The sequence below is a fragment of the Protobothrops mucrosquamatus genome, unplaced genomic scaffold, assembly GCF_001527695.2.
Source record: "Protobothrops mucrosquamatus isolate PMUCROS unplaced genomic scaffold, P.Mucros_1.0 scaffold324, whole genome shotgun sequence".
NCBI lineage: Eukaryota > Metazoa > Chordata > Lepidosauria > Squamata > Viperidae > Protobothrops > Protobothrops mucrosquamatus.
Window position 1 is genome coordinate 101,573 of NW_015386663.1, and position 23,076 is coordinate 124,648.

The 23,076-nt window shown below is 42.8% G+C and overlaps 1 protein-coding gene across 1 annotated transcript in view; it reads right to left on the reverse strand.

Moving 5' to 3' along the window:
- OBSL1 (obscurin like 1) overlaps positions 1-23,076 on the reverse strand; it is a 73,768-nt gene that overhangs the window by 26,228 nt on the left and 24,464 nt on the right. The window contains exons 9-15 of the mRNA XM_029284004.1: positions 22,810-22,973; positions 19,676-19,948; positions 16,882-17,154; positions 15,090-15,362; positions 7,921-8,097; positions 6,879-7,154; positions 4,336-4,611 (exon numbers count right to left, since the gene is read on the reverse strand). Of these exons, the coding sequence (XP_029139837.1) occupies positions 4,336-4,611; positions 6,879-7,154; positions 7,921-8,097; positions 15,090-15,362; positions 16,882-17,154; positions 19,676-19,948; positions 22,810-22,973 (1,712 nt within the window). The remainder of the gene's footprint in view (positions 1-4,335; positions 4,612-6,878; positions 7,155-7,920; positions 8,098-15,089; positions 15,363-16,881; positions 17,155-19,675; positions 19,949-22,809; positions 22,974-23,076) is intronic.

Consider the following 23,076-nt stretch of genomic DNA (forward strand, 5'->3'; position numbering starts at 1 on the left):
AGCCAGTTTTAGAACCAGCCTTCATTTCCCAGAGAAACACTAAGGCAGTGATGGCAAACCGTTTAGAGATTGAGTGCCCCAAAACTGGCCCCGCCCCTGCTCCACCCCCTGCCGGCCTCTGCCCCTGCTCCATCCCCTGCCCCACCCCCACTCTGCCCAACCCTGCCTGCCCGCAGGGCCACTCACCGCCTCCAGGGCCCGCCGCAGATCACCCAGGCAGCCCAGTAGCACCATGGCCACGCCCTCTGCCCGCGCCCCGCAGCATCAACTGTGCACGCTGGGGTGTGAGGGCAGAGTCTTGTCTACGCTGCCTGGCTGCCATGTCCTTGGCTGCGCTGCTCTGGGTGGGCCATGCTCAGGTGCGACTCTCCTCCAGGGGGGCTGCTGGTGAGGAGGGGGTCGCGGGCGGAGGCAAGGCTGGGGCAATGGCACATGTGCCCACAAAGAGGGCTCCGAGTGCCGCCTCTGGCACCTGTACCATATGTTCGCCACCACTGCACTAAGAGCTTCCTGAGCTTGGGGAAGAAATATAACAAGGATTAATCAATATTTTCTAACAAGAGTATGTCATAAGATTGTCCTCTGGAATCAACAGGCATGTAGACAGCCCTGCTGAAGTCAATTGGACATTAGTACCTTAAACATAAATAAAACAGTGGGCATTGTCATTTGTAAAGCTTCAGTGATTTGGGACCACCCTTCCTCTGTTTTTCCAACATCACATCATAGTTCATACAGAAAAGCTAGCAAGAGAAAGGTATCTATAAGACAGTGAGTGTCCTACGGTATATCGAAAGTGAAAGGACAATATATCCATCAGGAACTGGTGTTTACTCCGGTCTTAAAGACAACGATTCGATCAACCAATTAGTGTGGACTAAAATACTGGAGAGACAATTCACTTAGTGTGTCAGTTTTTTTTACTCAGACGGAAGGGGTAATAGAAACGAAGTGTACTAGGGTCTTGTGACGTTGACAGGATTACTGGTTGCCAAGCATCCAAATTTTGTTCATGTAACCGAAGAGCAGACCTGGGCATTTTACGGCCCCTGGGCCACATCCAGGCCTTTGGTTGTCCCTGTCCGGCCCGCATGAGGTCCATCAGAAATTAGGAATCAAATGTAAATGAGTGTATGCCATGCACACAATACAACTGCATTGATTTTATTTTGAATGTGTATCTGTGTGCGGGCTCACGCACCTTCACAGCCCTATTGATTTGGCCTTCTACAACAGTCCCAGTTTCATATGTGGCCTCTTGAGAAAATTAATTGCCCATCCCTGCTGTAGGGATGCTGTGAGGATGTAAGTGTGAGAACCAGTTGTAAGATACTTTTTTCAATGCTCTAGTAACTTTGAGTGGATGCTAAATAAATGGCTGTATGTCAAGGACTCCCTGTAAATCCAACTGAAGAGCTCTTTAAATTGAGCATCTCCCTTTTATTAGATGCTCCCTAGTAATTTCCCATTCAAAGGTCCTCATAGACTTTCAGCAGGTCTGCAACATTAAGCATCCCAGAACATTCACTTGTCTCATGAGAACAAAATGCTGAAGGATACTTCATCCCCGAGTCTGCAGATTTCCTTTGTTTCCCTGCCTTTTCTACAAATGCCTCTTGTAGTAGAGAAAAGGTCTTCAAGTCCCAAATGTCCATAGCAAATGTTTATGAAAGCAAGCATTTCTCCAAAGCAACACAGATATCACGCAAGTTATACAATCTTTGTGTAGATGGTGGATTAAGGAAGAAAGCCTTTTGTACTTTGTACTGTACTTTATTTCCTGCCTCCTCTCAAACAACGAAAAGCAAAATCAGAACCAAACAATATCTCCTATCTCCTGGCCTCCATCATCACTTACGCACTGAATACATTAAATGCACATCAACTGCCTAGCCTGCCATAAAGGCAGCTCCATCTACAGGACAAAAAAACCTACAGCAATTCACTGATGGCTTTTATCAAGGACCCACTGGGATTAAATTCATTCAGCTCCTGTAGGAGCTAACCTCTTTCCTCCAATAGGAAATTAAGATACCTCTCCATATTTTTGCTCAAAGCTTATTTGAAAAATGTGTTGTAGGTTTTTTCTTCTTCTCTTAATTACCCAGCTAGGACATTCTTACATACAGCTGCTATGCCAGATAAAGTTCCAACTGAGCCAAAGCAACAGAGGTCATTCTCTTGCAATAAGGATCACTTTCTCAAAGTATTTTCCATTACACTTCTTATATGCTTCTTATATGCTGCTATTTAAAGCGATGAACGGAAATGAAACAGATTAATCCCAGATGTTTTGCTATCTAAAGAAGAATATTGCTCATGCCAGCCTCTCAAATCAAGGTGTGTACAAAACAAAGTTGGTTAAATTACTCTAGCACTGTGTCTAAGAACCCAAACTAATACAACAGTAAGTAGACCAGCTGTGCTTTCATAACAATTAAATTGCACTGCTCAAGAAAACCTTCTTACTTAGCCCAATTGTAGGGCAGGCTCTGACCTACAAAAGATTTTTGACACCAAAAGCTACATTCTGCAGAAACTCTGAATCAATGCTGTACATACCCCAGTTTAAAAATACAGGAGCTTTTATCAAAGATCTCCATTTAAAAAAAAAAGAACAACTATACTATTAATAATATTTTCTCTAAGTAAAACTGTACACAGGGGAGGAAATCCAATTTTCTCTCTCAAGAAAGCATAGGCATGCTCAAGTAAAAGAAATCGCCGGAAAATGTATTTATTTCACTCAGCCAGCTCTTTGGGTATCCCAGCTCTTTCTTTAGCCAAAGATTCCTCAGAAGCAGCCAAGAGGCAGGAAAACGTCAGTTGTGTGACATTGTGTAGGAAAATAGCAATCTGATGCCAGCTGTCCAAGTACCAATAATGGCATTTAATAAATATACAATACTACATTAAAAGGATGGATTTTAATCAGAAGGGAGAGTAGACCACATGTGACTATGCTATCCTCAGAATTCCTAGAAAGTTTATCAAACTAAAAATTTAATTTCAAAGGAATGTACGATAAAGCTCTGTACTTTAACAGTTAAAGCCACCTCTCATCACTTGCATCTACCAGACAAAGTTGAACTAAGCGTTAAACACAGAGAGCCATATGTACCATAAAAAGCCTACAAGAATCCTAAAACCAGAATTTGCAAGTGAATGAGATGCACTTTGCAGATTAGAAAATGGGTTAAATTTCCTCCTATTCTCAATATAATGATGTCTGGCCATGGGAAAGTTCAGATTCCTTCCATCTGCCACACTCTTGGCTAAGGACCTCGGAAAGTTTTTATCTGGTCCAACCATACTTTTATAAACTGTGTATTTTTGAAAACATAAAGCATTTCCAGATGCTGCTTTTTCCTTGCTCCTTGGACCTCAGCCTCCCCCATTAATATCACTACGTTGTCCACAAACCAGCATTGATGCAATGCAAATTTCTAAAATCTCCACCCTCACCAGTTTTGGAAAATCTATTTGCGTTCTCTTTCTTCCTCATTTCGGAGACAGATAAAATTTGTTTTCCAGCAAGTTCACCCTATGTGTATGGCCATTAAAGAGGCTGCCTTTAACATTTCCCAGCTCCTAGTCAATATTTCATTCAGCCAAGCTAAGGGAAAAGCCCTTAATGCAATTTTGCTGTGCTGTCACACTCTGACAGACTTTGCTGCCCTGTACACTCTCCGTTTGCTAGCATCTTACATATGCCGCATTAGCCTGGCGGTATGGTATGCACAAAAAGGCAAAGGTTGCTTGTTAATTCATGATGCACATAAAAGTGGTAGAACACACTGTAATGACACACACAGAAAACACAAAGGGAATGCAAACAGAATAGCCAATAATCCTCTCCTGGCTAACGGAAGTCAATATTGAGGGCCACTGAAATGCCTGCAGCAAGATGGCTTCACGAATGGTGTTCATACCAATCCTCATTATACAGTCTGTCACCAAACAATTGCAGACCTAGAAATATTAGCTTGTTTGGACAATTAGGGGTCAGAGGTAATGCTTTCTGCCTCTCCTGCATGTCAAAGAACACTTTCTTTGAATTAGAAGATAAATTATATTTATGTCCAGTATGCCAACTCTAGAGATTGGATAGACCCTTGCTTTTCAGAAGCTCTGGGGCAATTTTGCTCAAGATCTGTATAGTGATGCTTTGGAATATCTACTCATCGAGAAAAGAGGCTAAGAACCAACACAGAATAGTACATCTAAATAATTCAACCCGTGTTAGACAAATTCTCCCAACAACCACCCACCCCCGGTAGTATGCTCTCAGCTCCTTTCCCTAGCACTATCAGCTTCCCTGAATGCTGCACTCACCAGACACCTGGACGGTGAAGGTCATGGTATCATCAACAGTGTGGCAGATGTATTTCCCAGAATGCTCTGGGCCAGCTGCAGGGATGGCCAAACACCGCCGGGCACCCTCTTCCTCCAGGATGAGGCCGCTGTTGGCCTCTATTGTGACACCGTCCTTAACCCAGTGGACAGGCGCATTCCCATGGGAGAGCACACAGGCCAGAGTCACCGTCTCCCCCGTTGAGGCCCTCAGGACAGAGGGAGTCCTGCGCGGCTGCAAGATCTTCACAGGGGGCTCTGGAAGGAGAGGGCAGGTAGCCCAGGTTTGAAGAGGCCACAGGCAACATTGCTGTTGCTGGGCAAAACCGCAAACGTTTATAGGTCAGAGAATACCTTTGCAGCAGGAAAACCTTGAATTTTGGGAAGAGAGAGGAGAAGCCTTGGAGATACTTGGGATCCATCTTTTTTATAGGTAAATTGTGACCATTCCCTTTTCCATTTTGCTCTCAGCTTGGAAGATAATAGATGTTATTTCTGTCTTTCGGAAAAAAACACTCTGAAAATTGATCCTCCCTTCCACCTAAAATGGTGTTGCCGTAAGTGTTTCAAGGATTCCACTCTATCTTGGTATTTTTCTCTATAGAGAGGAAATTAGCAAGAGGAGAATTTCTGAAGAAGGGGAAGGGAATTTTTAAAGGTTCCTTCTTTCTGCTGCGATTAACTGCAGCTGCTCTGTTTGTGTGCTTTCTGTGTATATTTATATATGAAGTGTCCTATGTATCCTATGTAAAAAATAAAAATGCCCTCAAGTTGAAATATCTCCTCTTCCAAGGTATTTTATTCCCCACTCTAGCCAATAATTCTATGTGTGTAGTTTGGCTCAATTTCCCAAAATTAGGTCATCCTGGCTTGCTACTAATAATTAAAATCCCATTTTAAACAGCTTCTGTTATCTTAAAGCACTATTTTGCAATCCTTTCCCTGCAGCTCTATTCATAAAACCAGGTATGACATTAGATGTTTATGCTGCATCTTCACATTTAGCAGTTTATACACAAGCTTTTTTCTCTGATCCACCTGCTAATTCTATATATGTTGCCCATTCTATATAATAGTGAAGATAAATACTACTGTATCCAAAATGTTGCTATTTACCAAGCAACTTCAAGATTCTGCATTTACTATTATTTTTGGGCAAGCATTCAGCAAAGCATTCCAGCCCTATGCTTTAGTCAAAGCTTCTTCAACAAGCAAAATCTCATATATTACATAGCAAACCCGAGTGACTCAGTACTGTTTTAAAAATTTAAAGAAATTTTAGTCAATAGGGATTCTCCAAGAATAGTTGGCTCTCCAGTGGCCAATTTCAGAACAAATCAATTACACTGTAAATATATGCAATACATGCATACATTTAATAGCAATCTTTTCTGCACTTGCTTTTTATAGCAGCAAGATTTATTTTCACAGCAATTTTGCTTATCTGTTTAGGCAGAAAAGATTCTAACTTTGATATCTTCATTATTTTTATTATTTTAGGCAAAAAGCAAGGAAGGAAAGCATGATAAAATTTGTAAAATTTATGCATGGTGTGGGGAAGGTAGATAAGTCTCTGTCACTATTGGATCACAGAATCATCTAATGAAGCTGAAGAGAAGACTATTCAGAATGACAGAATGAAGCATTTCTTTATACCTGCCTGGTTATGCTACAGAATTATTTTCCATGAAATGTAGTGACCAGTCCTAATTCAGAAGGCTTAATTAATCAATTCAAGAAGGAAGTTGTTCATTATACCCCATTTCCGACACCAGAAACTATAGAATCTGGGCAGCAATTAGTTACTGCCGCTTTCATGTCTTGCTGTGTGGCTTTCTTAGGATATCTGATTGGCCACCCTAGAAAATAAATTCCCATCACATGACATAGATGTAGTCAGTATTATACTTGCAGCATTTATCCCAAAACCTATTATTACTTGTGCAGCCAAATAATAAATTTAAGTTAAGGAGAGAGAGATGCATTATTAGCAAAATTCAATAAGGCCCAAATGTCCAATTATATAAGTTACCTTCATACTTGGCTGTCACAGTTGCTGTATGTGTCTGATCTCAATTAATCTTTCCTTGCATTCAATTTTCCTTATTCTCCTCCACCTCCCCATCATAAGTGATAAAAGGCAAGGTTTGGAAACGAATGGAATAATATTTATAATATATTTGATTGCATGTAACCAGAAAGAAAGTTTTTTTTAAAAAAAAAGAGCAGGGGAAACTCCATAATTTTAGTAACACTAAGCTCAGTCCTGTTGTTAATACAATTTGCAGGAGTTTATGGGCATTGCTATAGCTGTGAAAAGACATTCCATATTGGGGTAAATGTAGAAGCACAAGTACAGACCCAGATTCAGGAGTGGGAGGACACAAAGAGTGCATTTATAGATTAGCTAAATTAAGGTAGGCTTTTGCAGATTTGATGGTTTTATAATTTATAGTGCTGGGTCAGGTTAGGTTTTGGATTATTTATTAATTTAAGAATTGCAGAATCAGGGCCAGAGAGCTCACCTGAAACCGTGACATCAAAGGAAACAGATTCATCCTTGGTCTCACAGATGTATTCCCCAGCATCTTCCACACTTGTCCTCAAGATCACCAGGCGACGTTCTGCACCTTCTGCCTGAAGCAACAGGTTGTGTGTCTCATCCACCTCCAGGCCATCTTTGAACCAACGCACCGGGGCATCAGGAATGGACACTATGCAGTTCAACTCTAGGCAGTCAAATTCCTGCACCTGCTTCTCCAGTGAACGTTCAGCTGGCTGCAAAATCTGCACCAGAGGCTCTGGTAGACAAACATACTGCATGAATATATAGGAGGTCACCTTGCTGTGCCGAAGAGCAAACCATACATACATGCATTTAAGCAATTCATATCGGAGTTCCTTTTGCAAGATGCGCGATAATATAAATTTAGTTTAACTCAAAATAATAAATGAAGAGGGGCAACTTTTGGGAGAGATGTACTTAGAGAAATGCCCCTCCCAATTTATTATTTTATTATTTATATTGTCACTATCTAGCACTATACACTTCGCCTCTTGCTAGATTTTAGGAACAGTGCAAGGGAATGTGTTGATGGGGTGCAGAATGTCAGCAGAAAAATGAAACATGGAGGAAGCACTAAGAACATTCCAACCATTGCTTCTCAACTAATAATTGCCTTCCCTTGCTGCACTTTTCTTTAAAAGAAATAGTTCCCACAGTATCTGGATTTAAATATATATCATTGTGTTTAATGATGATTATGGCATTTACTTCCTTCCAATTTCAGTCCAAACTGCCATCAAGATCCCACACTTAAGGACAGGATTGTCCTTTCCCATTTCCTATTTGAAGGAACTCCAATTAACATTATTCTGGAAAACAAAAAAACAACCAAAAATGCTGGAATCAAAATTTTCAGATGTGGCTTCCTCTCATCAAGATATGAGCACCTTCTGGAAGTATAAAGAGGAAACAGCCCACAATTGCAAAGTCAAAAGGGGTTGGTGCTATTTATTTGAATACAAAATATATGTAGTAGGATAAATTCCCAAAGAATTCCTCACCGGTGATGGTAACATTGAAAAATATGGAATTTCCAGCAGCATCACACATATACTGTCCTGTATCGTGTTTCTGGGCAGCAGGGATGACCAGACAATGATGGAATCCTTCATTTTCCAGCAAGAAACCATTGTTTTCCACCACCTCCTTCCCATCTTTATACCAGCAAACTGCAACATCTGGGCAAGACAGTTCACAAGATAGCACCACACGCTCTGAGGCCTGGTAGATGTGACTTGCATCTGCAGTGGACTGAACAACACGAACAGGCACCTCTGCAAAAGGAAAGTCCATGACAGCATAGAATATCACATTTCCCAAATGAGCTAGGCTAGTGGAGTTTAGGAGGAAATGTTACCATTCAAAAAAAATTAACTAATTCTGATATAACAAGGAGAGGGTGAATCAGTCCCCACTGCATCCCACATATGCTAGGTATAAGTGAAAAGCAGAGATTCTGATGATTGCTTGACAAAATTTGGTGTAATGCAGTCTAGCAATAAACAGAAATAATCTTTAGGGATCAATTGCAATAAAATGGTGAGAAGGTAACGGAACAACAGAAGAAACAGATGTGAGACCAATACTAAGGAGAAAAATTTAGTCCAGGACCTAAGTTGGTGATGGGCAGAAGAGACTCAGCAGTAATCCAAGATGCTGCCTCTTCACTTGGGAGTATCAGAGCTATTCTTTTATTCATGCATATTATTTCATTTCTTTGTCTCCACTCACCTTCCACAGTCACAGTGAAGTCCACTCTCTCATCAGCTGTGCAACATGTGTAGGTTCCTGAGTCCAGGGGGCAGGCTGAATGAATCAAAAGCCTCCTAAGGCAGCCCTCTGATTTGACAATGAGACTATTTTCATCCATCAGCACAGGATCTCCATCTTTGAGCCACTGGACAGAGGCATCAGACGTGGATACTTGGCACTCTAGAAGGAGTGGCATCCCAGCCAGGATAGTCTGGAAGCACTGAACTTCTGGCACTGGAGAGATATGTACCTTGGGAGCTGAAGAGATACACTGTGAATGGGCAAAGAATCTGGGGTCTCTGATGCCTGAGTGAATTAGACAGATTTGCCCAACGTGGTTTTTTTAAAGCAAAAATGTGCTAATAGACTTCCCTCCATTGTTAAAAGATGCTCCAACATTATACAGCAAGAATGGGGAATCTGTGGTTTCCACCATATTGCTGAACTATAACTGCCATGCCATATCTGATTATTGGCCATGCCATATCTGATCTGCGAATCTGAATTTGCACCAGTGAGTTTAATGCATCCATTCAACATTCTTTGCCCATATTTATGAATGCAGTATTTTTCTAATTCTCAGATTTCAGAACAAAATCCTAGCAGTGAACACACAGTGAATTATGCTCCCTCCAAGGTGTTGTGGCCTCCATGCAGACTGCTTGATATCTCTGGTTGACAACTGGATGCTAATATATATAAAATAGGCAAAAAGAACTTACTCCAAATGCCTGTTACTTCCACCTTCCTCCTCCCTTTCTCCTTCTCAATGAGTACAATTTATACTAGAAGAAAAGTTGAGTGGGATGTAGCTCATGTTACAGCAATTTATAATGTTGAACCAAAAGTTTTCTGTGAATTGTATCTTGGAAAAGATCCAAAACTAATCTCAGTTCCTCCATGAGGAGCTTATTGGAAAACTGTGAATCTGACAGACAAAGAAGTATAAATTAACTTTACTGAGAAGCTAAAATGAAAACATAATATGCAATCAAATGGGTATTGAATAAAGAATTGCTACACAGAGCAGTATGCAAAAAATAATTTAATTTAGATCTGGCTACAATCACTCTTACGTGTGTTGTAATTCTCCTCGCTGATGAATATTCACTAGGAAAGGACTTATTTTATCATTAGTTTTTATTTTCCTCTCAACCTTTATTACAGCTATGCATTTTTCAAGATATGCTCTTTATAAATTTGTGTGAGAGAGAAGTACATCTGTGAGTATAAGGTTGACAATTGTTAAAAACTTCAGGCTGCACAAAGTTTGTGTTGGAAGATAAAGACATCATCCATCAGCAATCCCCACTGCTCCTATTAATGTTTCCAGAACATCCCCAGTCTCAGCTGAGAGCTTTGGAAGAAATGGAATCCCATAGGAAGTAAACCTAATATCTTGATTAGTTTCCAGGATTTTAAATCTCCTTTCTATGTCCCTTTCCAATTTTTTAAATAGGCAACCAGGCAAGCACTTCCCAGAGATTAGCCAACTGGCCAGACATTTTGCCTTCCTAGAATATCTAAAGATCTAAACTCTTCTTCCCTGATGGTTATTAGTGAATCCTTGCTGGAAACCAACTACTTCTATGAGATCCTTTTTTGCATCTGCTGAACATATTCAGAATTTACCTTTCTTCTTTGCAATAAACTAAAGCCCTAGTTCAGTGGTGGCGAACGTATGGCACAGGTGCCAGAGGCGGCACTCGGAGCCCTCTCTGTGGGCACACGTGCCATTGCCCCAGCCTTGCCTCCGCCCGTGACCCCCTCCTCACCAGCCTCCCCTCTGGAGGAGAGTCGCCCCCAAGCATGGCCCACACGGAGCAGCGCAGCTAAAGATATGGCAGCCAGGCAGCGTAGACAAGACTCTGCCCTCATGCCACAATGCGCACAGTTGATGCTGTGGCGCACGGGCAGAGGGCGTGGCCGCCATGGCGCTGCTGGGCTGCCTGGGCGATCTGTGGCAGGCCCTGGAGGTGGTGAGTGGCCCTGCGGGCAAGCAGGGTGGGGCGTATACTGGAGTGGGGTGGGGCAGGGGGTGAGGCAGGGGCAGGGCAGGGGCGGGGCCAGTTTTGGGGCACTCGGTCTCTAAAAGGTTCGCCATCACTGCCCTAGTTGTACTAATAATTTGTTCATTATAAAGAATGCCTGCTGCGGACACCAACACTTATTTTTCTATATGTCTTCAGTCTGAGTACTTTTATTTAGATTTGAGCCAATTCAGTAAATATCTTAACACTGTACAGTCACAAAACTGGGCAAGTTCATTTAGAGATTACCCTGGCCTGTAAGTTGTGCTTGGATATACTAGACCACAAAAGAGCAGGAGTGTGGCCCCTGGAAAGCAAGCAGCAAAATCTTGGCTTGCTGATGGGAAATAAAACATCTTCCAATTCCTCCAACTGAGACTTGGCTTCTTTAGTGCATAGAAAGCCAAATCAAGGCACAATTTACTCAGACATAGCAACTAGAGACCACAGATGAAGAAAACTTTGGGGTTTTGTTTTTATTTAATGCCGTAGGATATGCATCTTCAAGGATATGACCTTTAGTCAAATCTTTCCATCCATTTCCCATTCTATTCAACCCACTAAGCCTGAAAGGCCAATGTTCCCCACACAGCTTGGCAAATTGGGAGATGGAGGGAAGATTTTAGAGAAAAATGCACCTTTGTAATGATTGGGTGGGATGTTGAACAAGAAATATCTCCATTGCGTTGACCCTCAGAGAATTAAGGAAATTCAGGCATTTGGAATCAAGCTCTTCCTTGAAAACAGACTTGGGAGTGAAGCTGCCACCCCACTGTGTAAATGGGAAGCTGGTGCAGGTCTCTGAAGGCTCATTTGTGGGTCTGATAAAGAAGTTGTACTACCACAACACCCACATCGACACAAGAAAGCCTCAGCCGGGCCCTTGCATGTGACATAACTATGGAGAATGACACCAGGCCCCTGTTGTGCATAAATCTGATGCTATAGTGAAACATTGGAAGGACAGGATCTTAATTAAAAAGTTTTCAGTCTCTCCGAGGCCACAAAGATATGGCAAGAAATACAATATGTACAAATTGTATTCCTTTCGGCTATTTTCATATTTCTTAATTTTCTTTTCTCATGAATATCTCTTTGTCTTCCAATACATGTTCAATTACACATTGTTCTTTCATTTAAATTTCTCAGTAAATATCCTGTAAATATTTCCAGCTCTCTCTGTCTCAGATTCTTGGATGACTCATGAGAGGATCACAATTAACTGTTATTTTATTGAAAGCATTTTGATTCTGCTCTATAGCTTGAAGGTCTCTCAAAGCAATTTAAAGCTCAGGACTGTGCTAGCCCTGCTTGTGACTCAGAAATCGTGACAGAGAAAAAACGATGTGGACGGAACAGGAAAGAAGCATGTTTAGGCATCCATTCCTTAAAGTTATCCTTATTTTACAAGAACCGCATATGCAGATGCAATGCAATAGATACTCGGCATTCCAAAGAATGGGGTAGTGCGGTGGCTCATTGGTTTAAGATGCTGGGCTTGTCTGCTGGAAAGCCAGCAGCCTGAGTTCAAGACCTGAGTGCCACATGATGGGGTCAACTCCTGTCCTCGCTCCAGCTCCTGCCAATCTAGCAGTTCAAAAGCATGCAAATGCAAGTAGATGAATAGGTACCACTTTGGCGGGAAGGTAGCGGCCTCTGTAATGTCATGCTGGCCACATGACCATGGAAATGTCTTCGGACTGCATTGGCTCAATGGCCTTGAAATGGAGATGAGCACCATCCCCTAAAGCAGTGGTTCTCAACCTTTTTAATGCCGCGACCCCAACCGGTCGTAAGTCGAGGACTAAACCGGTCGTAAGTCGAGGACTAAACCGGTCATAAGTCGAGGACTTTCCCTGCCCGGGAGCGCCGTGCATGCTTGGTTCCGCCCCTGCGTTGGCCGAGGTGTAGCTGGCAAGCGGCAGAGACGGAGCAGGCCGACCACCAGCTGGCCCAGCCCAAGGGAGGTAAGGCACCCACCGGAAAAGGGGGAAAAAGTGGCGGACAAAAAAATGGTGGACAGCCTTGCTTGGCGACCCCCGTGAAATGGTCGATCAACCCCAAATGGGGTCGCAACCCATAGGTTGAGAACCGCTGCCCTAAAGTCAGCAACAACTAGGGGAGTAAAATCCACAGGGACTCCTTTACCTTTTACTCCAAAGAATAAGTAAAAAGCAGAGATCATTTAAACCAGCAGTCTCCAACTTTTGTGGCTTGGTGGCCCGGCGGGGGTGTGTGTGTGAGAGTAACCGGGCTGCATGAGCAGCAGGCCGGGGCACACGTGCACAGAGCTTGATTTGTGCAAGCAACAGGCTGGCAGGCATGCACATGAGCACGCAGCTGGACTTGCGCAAGTCGAGCTGCGCATGCATGTGCGCAGGCCCGACACTCATGCAAGTCAAGCTGCATGCATGCGCGCCAATCTGCCATTCATGCAGCCCAGTTCCAACTAGGTTCCCCGGGGGTTGGGGACCCCTGATCTAAACAAGTTGCAAGGGAACCAGGAGCCCCAGGAGGGGAACCAAGAGTGCCAGTGCTATTCTGATAATTATTATAAAGTTTTTTTTAATAAGATCTGAATGGAGGAAATGCAGATTCAGGTCTCCACTCAGCCATTGAATTCCCTGGATGGCTTTGGGTTAGTCTGTTTCTTTCACTCCAATCTACCTCACTGAGTTGTTGTTATAGAGAAAACATTAGGGGAAACCCTCATATATACCACCTTGAACATGGCAAAATACAAGAGGCTATAAATGCAATCATCAATCTCAGTGGAGGCTGGGACTATGCAATCTACCCAGCTGTCAGCCCCACTAAGGAGAACCAGCCAGGAAATTAACTCCCCAGGAAGGCTAAAAGTGTTTTCATGGGGAATGGCTATAATAAAAGAATTGTGCTGTACTTCCTCCTTCTTGTAGTTCAGTGAATTAGGGAGGTCTTTGTTTGAGCTACTACCAAATGTGATACTTAAACAAATATTTCAGCCCCTTTTGCCTAGAAGATAATAATTCCTGCATGCTGTATCTCCACCAAGGTCATCTTCCTCATTCACTACACCAGCTAGGGCACCAACAGACTAATCTTTTTTTTCTCCTGGCAGTGCTGTAACATTTTCCTACTTATGGACAGGCAGACATTCTCCATGCATAGCTTTCTGGATTTATTTTTTTCATGCATGGCTTCCCAAGATAGAATTGCCATCCTTACTAAGACTATTCAATTACAGCTAACAGGTTCTGCATTTAAAAATAGTTGCTTTTTAGATATGTATTCCCGAGAACAGGATTTCATAGCAGAAGGAAATGGTATCGTGTCAGGCAGTATGAGGTAAGGGAGAAATGGGAGAGGGAAGTGAGATGAGGGAAGCTGTTTTTGGCACCTTGAAGTGCAAACATCAAAACATCACTTCAGGATTCATACTGGGGTTGTGTAAGCAATTGTCTCTCTAGCCTCAGAACCTCTCTTTGGACTATTTAATTCCTCCTGTTAATATCCCAGGCCTTTGCTGTTCCTGTTGCTCTCCCCTCCTTTAGAGGCATAATTAATAGAAATCTGAGTCTATCCCTTTTATTCTTGCTTGCAGCACTTTTGTTGATTATTCTGCCTCTCCTCCCATTCCCTCAAAAAAAAAGGTATGTGGATAAATATAGATACAGGTAATCCTCGACTACCTGTTTCTGTATTTAGTGATGGTTTGAAAATACAATGAGTGAAAAAAAGTAACATGACCATTTTTCACACTTAGGACCATTGCAGCATCCTCATGATTACCTGATCAATATTCGGATGCTTGGCAACTGGCATGTATTTATGATGGTTGCACTGTCCCCAGGTAACATGATCGGTGATCACCATTTGTAGTCTTCCCACCCAGCTTCCAACACGCAAAGTCAAGGGGGGAAAGCCAGATTCACTTTAACAATTATGTTATTAACTTAGCAACCCTAAGTGATTTGCTTAACAACCATGGGGAGAAAAGGTAGTAAAATTGGTGTGACTCAGTTAACAACCACCTTGCTGTACAATGGAAATTCTGGTCTCCATGGTGGTCATAAGTTGAGAACTGGCTATGTTTAGCTTGGAATTGTTTCCTTTGAATGGCAAATCAGAACCATGCTTCCAGTGTAACTCAAAGCAAATATATTTAATTTATCATAATGGGCCTAAAGCAAGAGTCCCCAACCCTCGGTCTGTGGACCAGTACTGGGCCACACCATGCCAGCAACTGGTCCACACAAACAAGCAAAGCCCCATGCGCGAGATGCAGGCAGCACACAAAACCACGCACCCACTGGTTGTGGAAAAAACTCTCTCCACGGAACCGGTCCCTGGTGCCCCAAAGGTTGGGGACCTCTGGCCTAACGGGCCTCTCATGGTACATTACTGACCTACAACTGTAACATTGAAGAAAGCAGAGTCACCACCTGCATCACACACAAACTCGCCAGTATCTTGCACTTGCGCTAAGGGAAGGACGAGTCGTCGGTGGGGTCCGTCACTCTCAAACAGCAAGCCTTCACCTTCTTCTAATTCCTCCCCATCTTTGTACCATTGGACGGAGGCATTGGGGCAAGACAGCTCGCAGGTCAGCACCACACGGTCCGAGGTCTGATAAGCATGAACAGCCTCTGCATTGGACTGCACAATTTGCACAAGTGGTTCTGCAGTAGCAAGGGAGACAGAGAAACCAGGATGAGTTTCAGAGCGGCTGTGGACCTATAGACTCAAGGTCTAGAGAAAATGGCTCCCACTGGTGGACTATCCAGTGCCTCCCAAATATTTTTTTCAAAGCAGTTCCCACAATTCCTGACCCCTAGCCGTACTGATAAAGGTTCATGAGAACAGTAGTCCAAAATACCTGGGGGTGGGGACCTGCTTGCAATCCTTTGTAGTTGAGTAGAAAGCACCAGAACAAAACCCAGGAGGAAAGAGGAATTGGTGCACCAGGGCAATGTTTGTGTTCTGAAAGTTGTTTTATGTGAAGCGGAAAGGGAGATAAAATATTAGAGAAAATATTCATCCCTTCCCATAACATAAAAATTGAAGATCATCCTCTGAAACCATTAGGAAGCAGGAGGCTTGAGAAAACAAAGGGAAGAATTGCCTTTCACAAGGCATAATCAGTTTGTGATATTAATTGACAAGGGTTGTTGTGACGGCGGGGCACCTAACATAAACAGTCTTGTGGAAGGATTAGATAACCAGTGGATGATAGGCTGTTTTATGACGCAGAACAGCTTACTGTGCAAGCCCTACATTCATAGTCATTATATCTCTGAGTGACCACCAATTACCTGAAGCTAAGAATGGAACATGGAAAGCACAACTGCTCTGCTCATTCACAAAGTCCCTGTTGTGCTTCTGTTTAATCATTCATCAGAAACACGGCACTGTATAAGTGGGCCAGGGACCAATTCAGCTCTCCTTCGGACCAAAATGCACCCATGGAGCCTTTGAAACAACTTGGTGTGCAGCAGCTCACATCACACAGAGCCCTCTAGAGCAGGGGTAGGCAACCTTGGCTCTTTTATGACTCGTGGACTTCAACTCCCAGAATTCCTGAGCCAGCCTGGCTTAGGAATTCTGGGAGTTGAAGTCCACAAGTCATAAAAGAGCCAAGGTTGCCTACCCCTGCTCTAGATGTACTAGACCAGTGGTTCTCAACCTTTTTAATGCCGCGACCCCAACCGGTCGTAAGTCGAGGACTAAACCGATCGTAAGTCGAGGACTAAACCGGTCGTAAGTCGAGGACTACCCAACCGGTCGTAAGTCGAGGACTTTCCCTGCCCGGGAGCGCCGCGCATGCATGGGTCCGCCCCCTGTGCCAGCCGAGGAGTAGCTGGCAAGTGGCAGAGACGGAGCAGGCCGACCACCAGCTGGCCCAGCCCAAGGGAGGTAAGGCACCCACTGGAAAAGGGGAAAAAAATGGCGGACAGCCTTGCTTGGCGACCCCCGTGAAATGGTCGATCGACCCCAAATGGGGTCGCAACCCATAGGTTGAGAACCACTGTAAACTAGACTTTAATTTCCATAACTCCCAACCAAACACAAACTTTGCTTCTGTGAAATGTAAATTCTAAGAGCTGTAAGCCAATCCCCCCCAGAAGGTACTTGGCAGGGGGAAGAAATGAAAGAACATGAAGTTGGCCTTTGCTCAGTAAGAAAAAATAATTCTCTTGCCTGTGACGGTAATGTTGAAGAATGCCGAATCGCCACCTGCATCACACACAAACTCCCCAGAATCTTGTACTTGAACTGAAGGAATGACCAGCCGACGGTTGGGGCCCTCACTCTCCAGCAGGAGCCCCTCATTTTCTTCCACCTCTTCTCCATCCTTGTACCAATGTACAGGGCCATCAGGACGAGAAAGCTCACAGGACAATTCTACACGTTCTGCAACCTGATAGGCGTGGCTCTCTTCGTCATTGGAGTGTATGATCCTCACGGGATGGTCTATGGGAAGAGAATACATTCTATGAATGAGGATCAGTAGAAATAGGACTATGAAACGTGTTCTCCCCTTCCCTGAAACTTACTTACATGCGCGCACACACCTGGAACTGAAATGGAAGCGTTTTGCTGCAAATTAAGCTTATTTATCTATCTACAAGTTTGGCTTTTTATCAGTATAAGAGAAGAGATGCCTGCTGCAATGAGTTTGAAACCCAATATAGGACATGTTGGTCGGGTTCCTGTATTGTTGTAAATCATTATTTACAAACTATAATTAATTTATACACAATTAAGCATACATTCTGAGTAAAAATTGAACAACCTACATTTAATGTGTTCTCATAGTATGCTTAACCCTTAACAAGGACTTTTAAATTACAACTGCAGCACTGTCAGAATACATTACACCCAAATAAATAAATCTGATTCAGACAACATATTAAGGTAAGGGCTGAGTTCCTACAACATGCTGAATCAAAAACTACCTATCTCCATTTTGCCTGGCTTAAGTGTCATGCAAAGCTTGTCATTATGGCTCAGAGTGATTAGTAATCTAGAGCAGACAAATATACATAAAATTGAGAGATGGAGCACTAAAGATATTTGGAGCTAAATACTGTAAAATATGCAAATTAATAAGCAAATCTGATTTTTTTTAACATTTGAGATCTGGTAGTCCAATTGGATAAAAAGACTAACTGACATTTCTGCACAGATCTGATTAGATCTTCAAAAAGTCTAGATCAAATCTGGATCCCTCACATTTGGATCCGATGAATGATTGTTCTTAGTATGACAAAAACTATTACATAAATGGGGAATAAATGGAATAAGCAGATATCTCATTATAGTTGAGCCCTATGACAATGTAATTTTTATGTGGCAGGCAATCTAGCTCTATGTCAATTAGGCAGAATTGCCAACAAACTGCTTTGAAAGCTATTCTTTTATTTGGTTTGTTTTTGAGGTGGATTGAATCAGGCTGGAGAGGTCAGTAGTTCAGGTACCTTGGCGTTAAGCCATAAAAGGGTTTAAGGCCAAAATAAGCCCTTGGAGTTGCACCCAGAAGCCAACAGAAAGCCAGGGAAAGTCTCAGACTATGCTAATATTGAGATCCACAAGCTAAAAACAGGTTGCTGCATTCTGGACCACTCGCTGCATAGCTTCTACCGGTATGTTGTCTTCAGAAACAGCCCTACGAAGAGTGCTTTACACAGTACCAGTAGTCCTGACCCACAAGGATGAGGAAAGAAGTTGCCGACATAAGGTCCCCCTGCTCCAGGTACTGGATGTCCACAACTAAAGTCCCAAATGTCTCACTTGACACAGCAAAGATGACCTTAAAAGTTAAACCATAGCCACAAATCCAGGGAAACCACAGAATTATCACTACAAAACCAACCTTCATGAGATAACAGTCCATCCAACCCTTTCAGCAAATCAAAGCCCCAATAATAGAGAATCTATGCAGCTCAAGGTTGAACTGCTGGATTCTTGGTGGTTTCTGAGCTTGGTTGTTTTCCTGCAGATGTCTCATAATCAGGCTAGATAGTAGTACCAACAGTGTGAAGGAGAGTGGGGCTTGCTGGCTGTTTATATATATATACCTTGCCCTGCCAGTCTTGCTGTTGGAGCATGGTTTCTTCTTTGATTGTTCCTTGATTAGGATGTTCTTTTCTCCTGATTGCTTATCTAGTGCTACTTCCTGCTTATCTGGGTGTCAATTGCTGGGGAGGATGCGTCATGAGCTGATTGTTTCTTTCCATGACTTTTGGTTGCATCAATTAATGGCATGTAAATGAGGTTTATCTCTCTCTGTCCAATGACAGCTGATTTGACCATTTTGTTACTGAGCCTGGTAATGGAAACATCTGCTGGAAAACAACCAAGCTCAGGGAGCACCAAGAACCCAACACATCATTCTAAAGTGTGGAGAAAAGTATCTGTCGTGATTCAGCCACAAGTAAAGTGAATGTAGGAAAGAAATGACAGCAATTTCAAAGGAGAAAGCTAAAGAAGATGACCCCTGCTGTAATCTGCTCGGCCATGTCCACTAAATGCCTGGGAAAAGAGGAAGATGGCTGAAACCTCCTGCAGCATCAGCTCCCTTGAGTCTGGTGAATTAAATCAGAGATGCAACTATGATCATTACAAAAATGCCCAGCCCTGTCTGAATTCCAGAACACAATAGCTCTCTAAAGTGGCATGCACTACAGATTTTTTTTTTTAAGGTAGTCTCCTTCAAATCAAACTTAAATCTTGTGGACACGACACACCTACTGTACATTACTTTCTTAGCAACAGAGTGGAAATGGTTTGTTAATCCCTTCATCTGGGTTGTTTATGCAGCTTCCTAGTAAACCCTAGGATTTCCCTGTGGTTCCCCATCTAAATCTGAAATATGTCTAACCCAACTTGAGTCAGCCAGGCTTAGCTGGGCGTAATCACCTGCTGTGGTTTTTTTCAAGGAAAATACAGTTTAAATCCCCAAGTGAGAAAAAAAAAGTCAAATCACACTGACCTGAAACAGTTACAGTGAAAAGGACAGAATCATCTCCCACATCGCATACAAATTCTCCTGTGTGTTGCACCTGGGCTGAGGCAATGATCAGGCGGCAATGAGGCCCTTCAGTTTCCAGCTGCAGACCCTCCGTTTCTTCTACTTGTTTCCCATCCTTGTACCAGTGCACGAGAGCGGTAGGGCGAGACAGCTCACAGGTCAAACTTACTCTTTCTAAAGCCCAGTAGGTGTGAGCCTCGTCTGCATTGGAGCACACCACCTGGACAGGTGGCTCTGGAACAGGAAGGACACCAAATGTGAGGGGAAAAGGCCACAATTCAGTAGCAGTAAACCTATTTTGTCTGACAATCTTCCGTTTTAAACCCTGGCATCTTTAGTTAGGGCAGTATGAAGCTCTGAAGAGTTGCCAATTTGCTTAAGATATATTGCATTAGAGAGGTGTTGGCAAACTTATAACACACCATGTCATTTTTAGTGACACACCAGGCCTTCTGACTCACTGAAAGTTACAGGAAAAAAAAGTGCTCTCATACAGTCTCCAAGGCCTCCAAAAATCAGGTTACCATTCTCACTTGATTTTCGGAGGCTCCACAACCCTCGCAAGAGCAGGGCTTTCTTTGGTGACTTCCAGAGAGTTTGTTCAGAGAATAATAACAGAGTAACAAAGTTGGAAGGGACCTTGGAAGTCTTCTAGCTCAACCCCTAAGGAAGGGACCTTGGAAGTCTTCTAGCTCAACCCCTTAAGCCATTTCATACAAATGATTGTCCAGTCTCTTCTTAAAAACTTCCAGTGTTGAAGCATTCACAACTTCTGGAGGCAAGTTGTTCCACTGATTGTTTTAATTGTCAGGAAATTTCTCCTTAGTTCTAGATTGGTTTCTCTCCTTGATTAGTTTCCATCTGTTGCTTCTTGTCCTGCCTTCAGGTGCTTTGGAGAATAACTTGACTCCCTCTTCTTTGTGGCAACCCCTGAGATATTGGAACACTGCTATCATGTCACCCTTAGTCCTTCTCTTCATTAAACTAGGCATATCCAATTTCAGCAATCATTCTTCATATGTTTTAGCCTCCAATCCCCTAATCATCTTTGTTGCTCTTCTCTGTGCATTTTCTAGAGTCTCAATGTCTTTTTTACATTGTGGTGACCAAACCTGGATGCAGTATTCCAAGTATGGCCTTATCAAGACATTATAAAGTGGTATTAACATTTCATGTGATCTTGATTCTATCCCTCTGTTAATGCAGCCCAGCACTGTGTTGGCTTTTTTGGCAACTGCAGCACACTGCTGGCTCATATCTAAATGATTGTCCATTAGGACTCCGAGATCCCTCTCACAGTTACTACTATTGAGCAAGGTACCCCCTATACTATACCTGTATATTTGGTTTTTCTTGCCTAAATGTAGAACCTTACTTTTTTCACCATTGAATTTCATTTTGTTAGATAGCGCCCAGTGTTCAAGTCTGTCCAGATCCTCCTGTATCCTAAGCCTGTCTTCTGGAGTGTTGGCTATTCCTGCCAGCTTGGTGTCGTCTGCAAATTTGATGAGTTCCCCATCTATCCCCTCATCCAAATCATTGATGAAGATGTTGAAGAGTGCTGGGCCTAAGACAGAGCCTTGGGATACTGCATTGCATATTTCCCTCCATGTAGATGCATTAAGGATTACATGCTGAGTGTGGTTGGTCAGCCAGTCACAAATCCATCTGGTGGTGATGCTGTCTAATCCATATTTTTCTATCTTTTCAAGTAGTAGATTGTGGTCTACTTTATCAAATGCCTTACTGAAGTCCAAGTACATTATATCCACAGCATTTCATTGTTCCACTAATTTCGTCACCTTGTCAAAGAATGCAGTAAGATTTGTCTGGCATAATCTGTTTTTGACAAACCCATGTTGGCATTTGGTTATGACTTTGTTTGCCTCTAGGTGTTCGCTGATTTGTTGCTCATCTTTTCCAGAATCTTCCCAGGTATTGAAGTCAGGCTGATAGGTCTGTAGTTTCCTGGAACCATTGTTTTCCCTTTTTTGGAGAAGAGAGGAGAGAACTGGAGAGGCCTCCTTTGACTGTCTGTCTGTCCAGGTATGTGTCTATGTGTGTGAGTGTGTAAGACATCCCAGTAGAGTCAAGGAAGATATTTTCTGAATTTTTGACATACCAAGTCCAAAAGGCTCATCATCACTACACTAGGCAGACTAAAACAAAAATATATCTCAGCCTAATGCAGCTTCAGATATTTTATTTATTTTCATCCCACCGTTATTGTTATTTTTAAATAGCTCAAGGCAGCGAACATATATAATATTCTTTCCTCCTCCCTACAGCAACAACAATACTGTAAGGTGGGTTAGACTGAGAGAGTAAGTGAATGGACCAGTCACCCTTTCATATCTACAGCAAGACTAGAACTCACAGCCTCCTGGTTTCTAGACTGATGCCTTAACCACTTGACCATTTTTTTCATAACAGAAGGGTCATTAATTAGAAGAGTTTTCTAGCCTGGATCAAACCACCTTTATAGCACAGTGTGATGTTGTGCCACATCTCTGCATCAGGTAAGATTGTATCATGTACGCATGACTGATAAAGAGACAAGCACAATCAGCCACTTCCAGAGGAGATTTCCTGGGACAGCTTGCATGATCCTTTCTTGAACTTCCTTCCAATGAGGATAAACACCCGGAATTTTAATTTAATATTTATCAAAGTTATCATCTCTATAGTTGAAGTCACCACAATTCTATTGAATAAAAACCAACTTTTTGAGGTATAACAAATCACAAGTGCCTCCGAGTATCACAAACCCAGAAAAGTAACATAAAACAAACAAAGGTATAGCCCAACTCTCCTGTGAGAGAGGAATAAACAACCAAAACATTTCTCTTTACCAAAGCAAAACAGAACTGGGCTGTCTGCCCAGTGGTTGGTAGGAAGATTTCATTTTCCAGCTTTCCCCAATCTTAGAAATGCTGAGTTTTCTAGGAATTGCAGGCCTAATTCATCTGCAGCTTGAAAAAAACTGCTTTAGGGAACCTCACGTACTGTATCTTGAGTCCAACTGAAGAAAGTTGAAAAACAAGAAGTAATTCTACATAAATAAATAAGGTATGTTCCGAAGGGCTATTTCTAACCTCTGACAGTGATGTTGAAGAAGGCAGAGTCATCACCTGCATCACAGACAAACTCTCCTGTATCTTGAACTTGGGCAGAGACAAGCATCAGCCGGCAGTGTGGGCCCTCGTTCTCCAGCAAGAGGCCCTGGTTTTCCTCNGCAAGGCATTCAAACCGGTCAGTCCTAGAAGAGATCAACCCCGACTGCTCTTTAGAAGGCCAGATCCTGAAGTTGAAACTCAAATACTTTGGCCACCTAATGAGAAGGAAGGACTCACTGGAGAAGG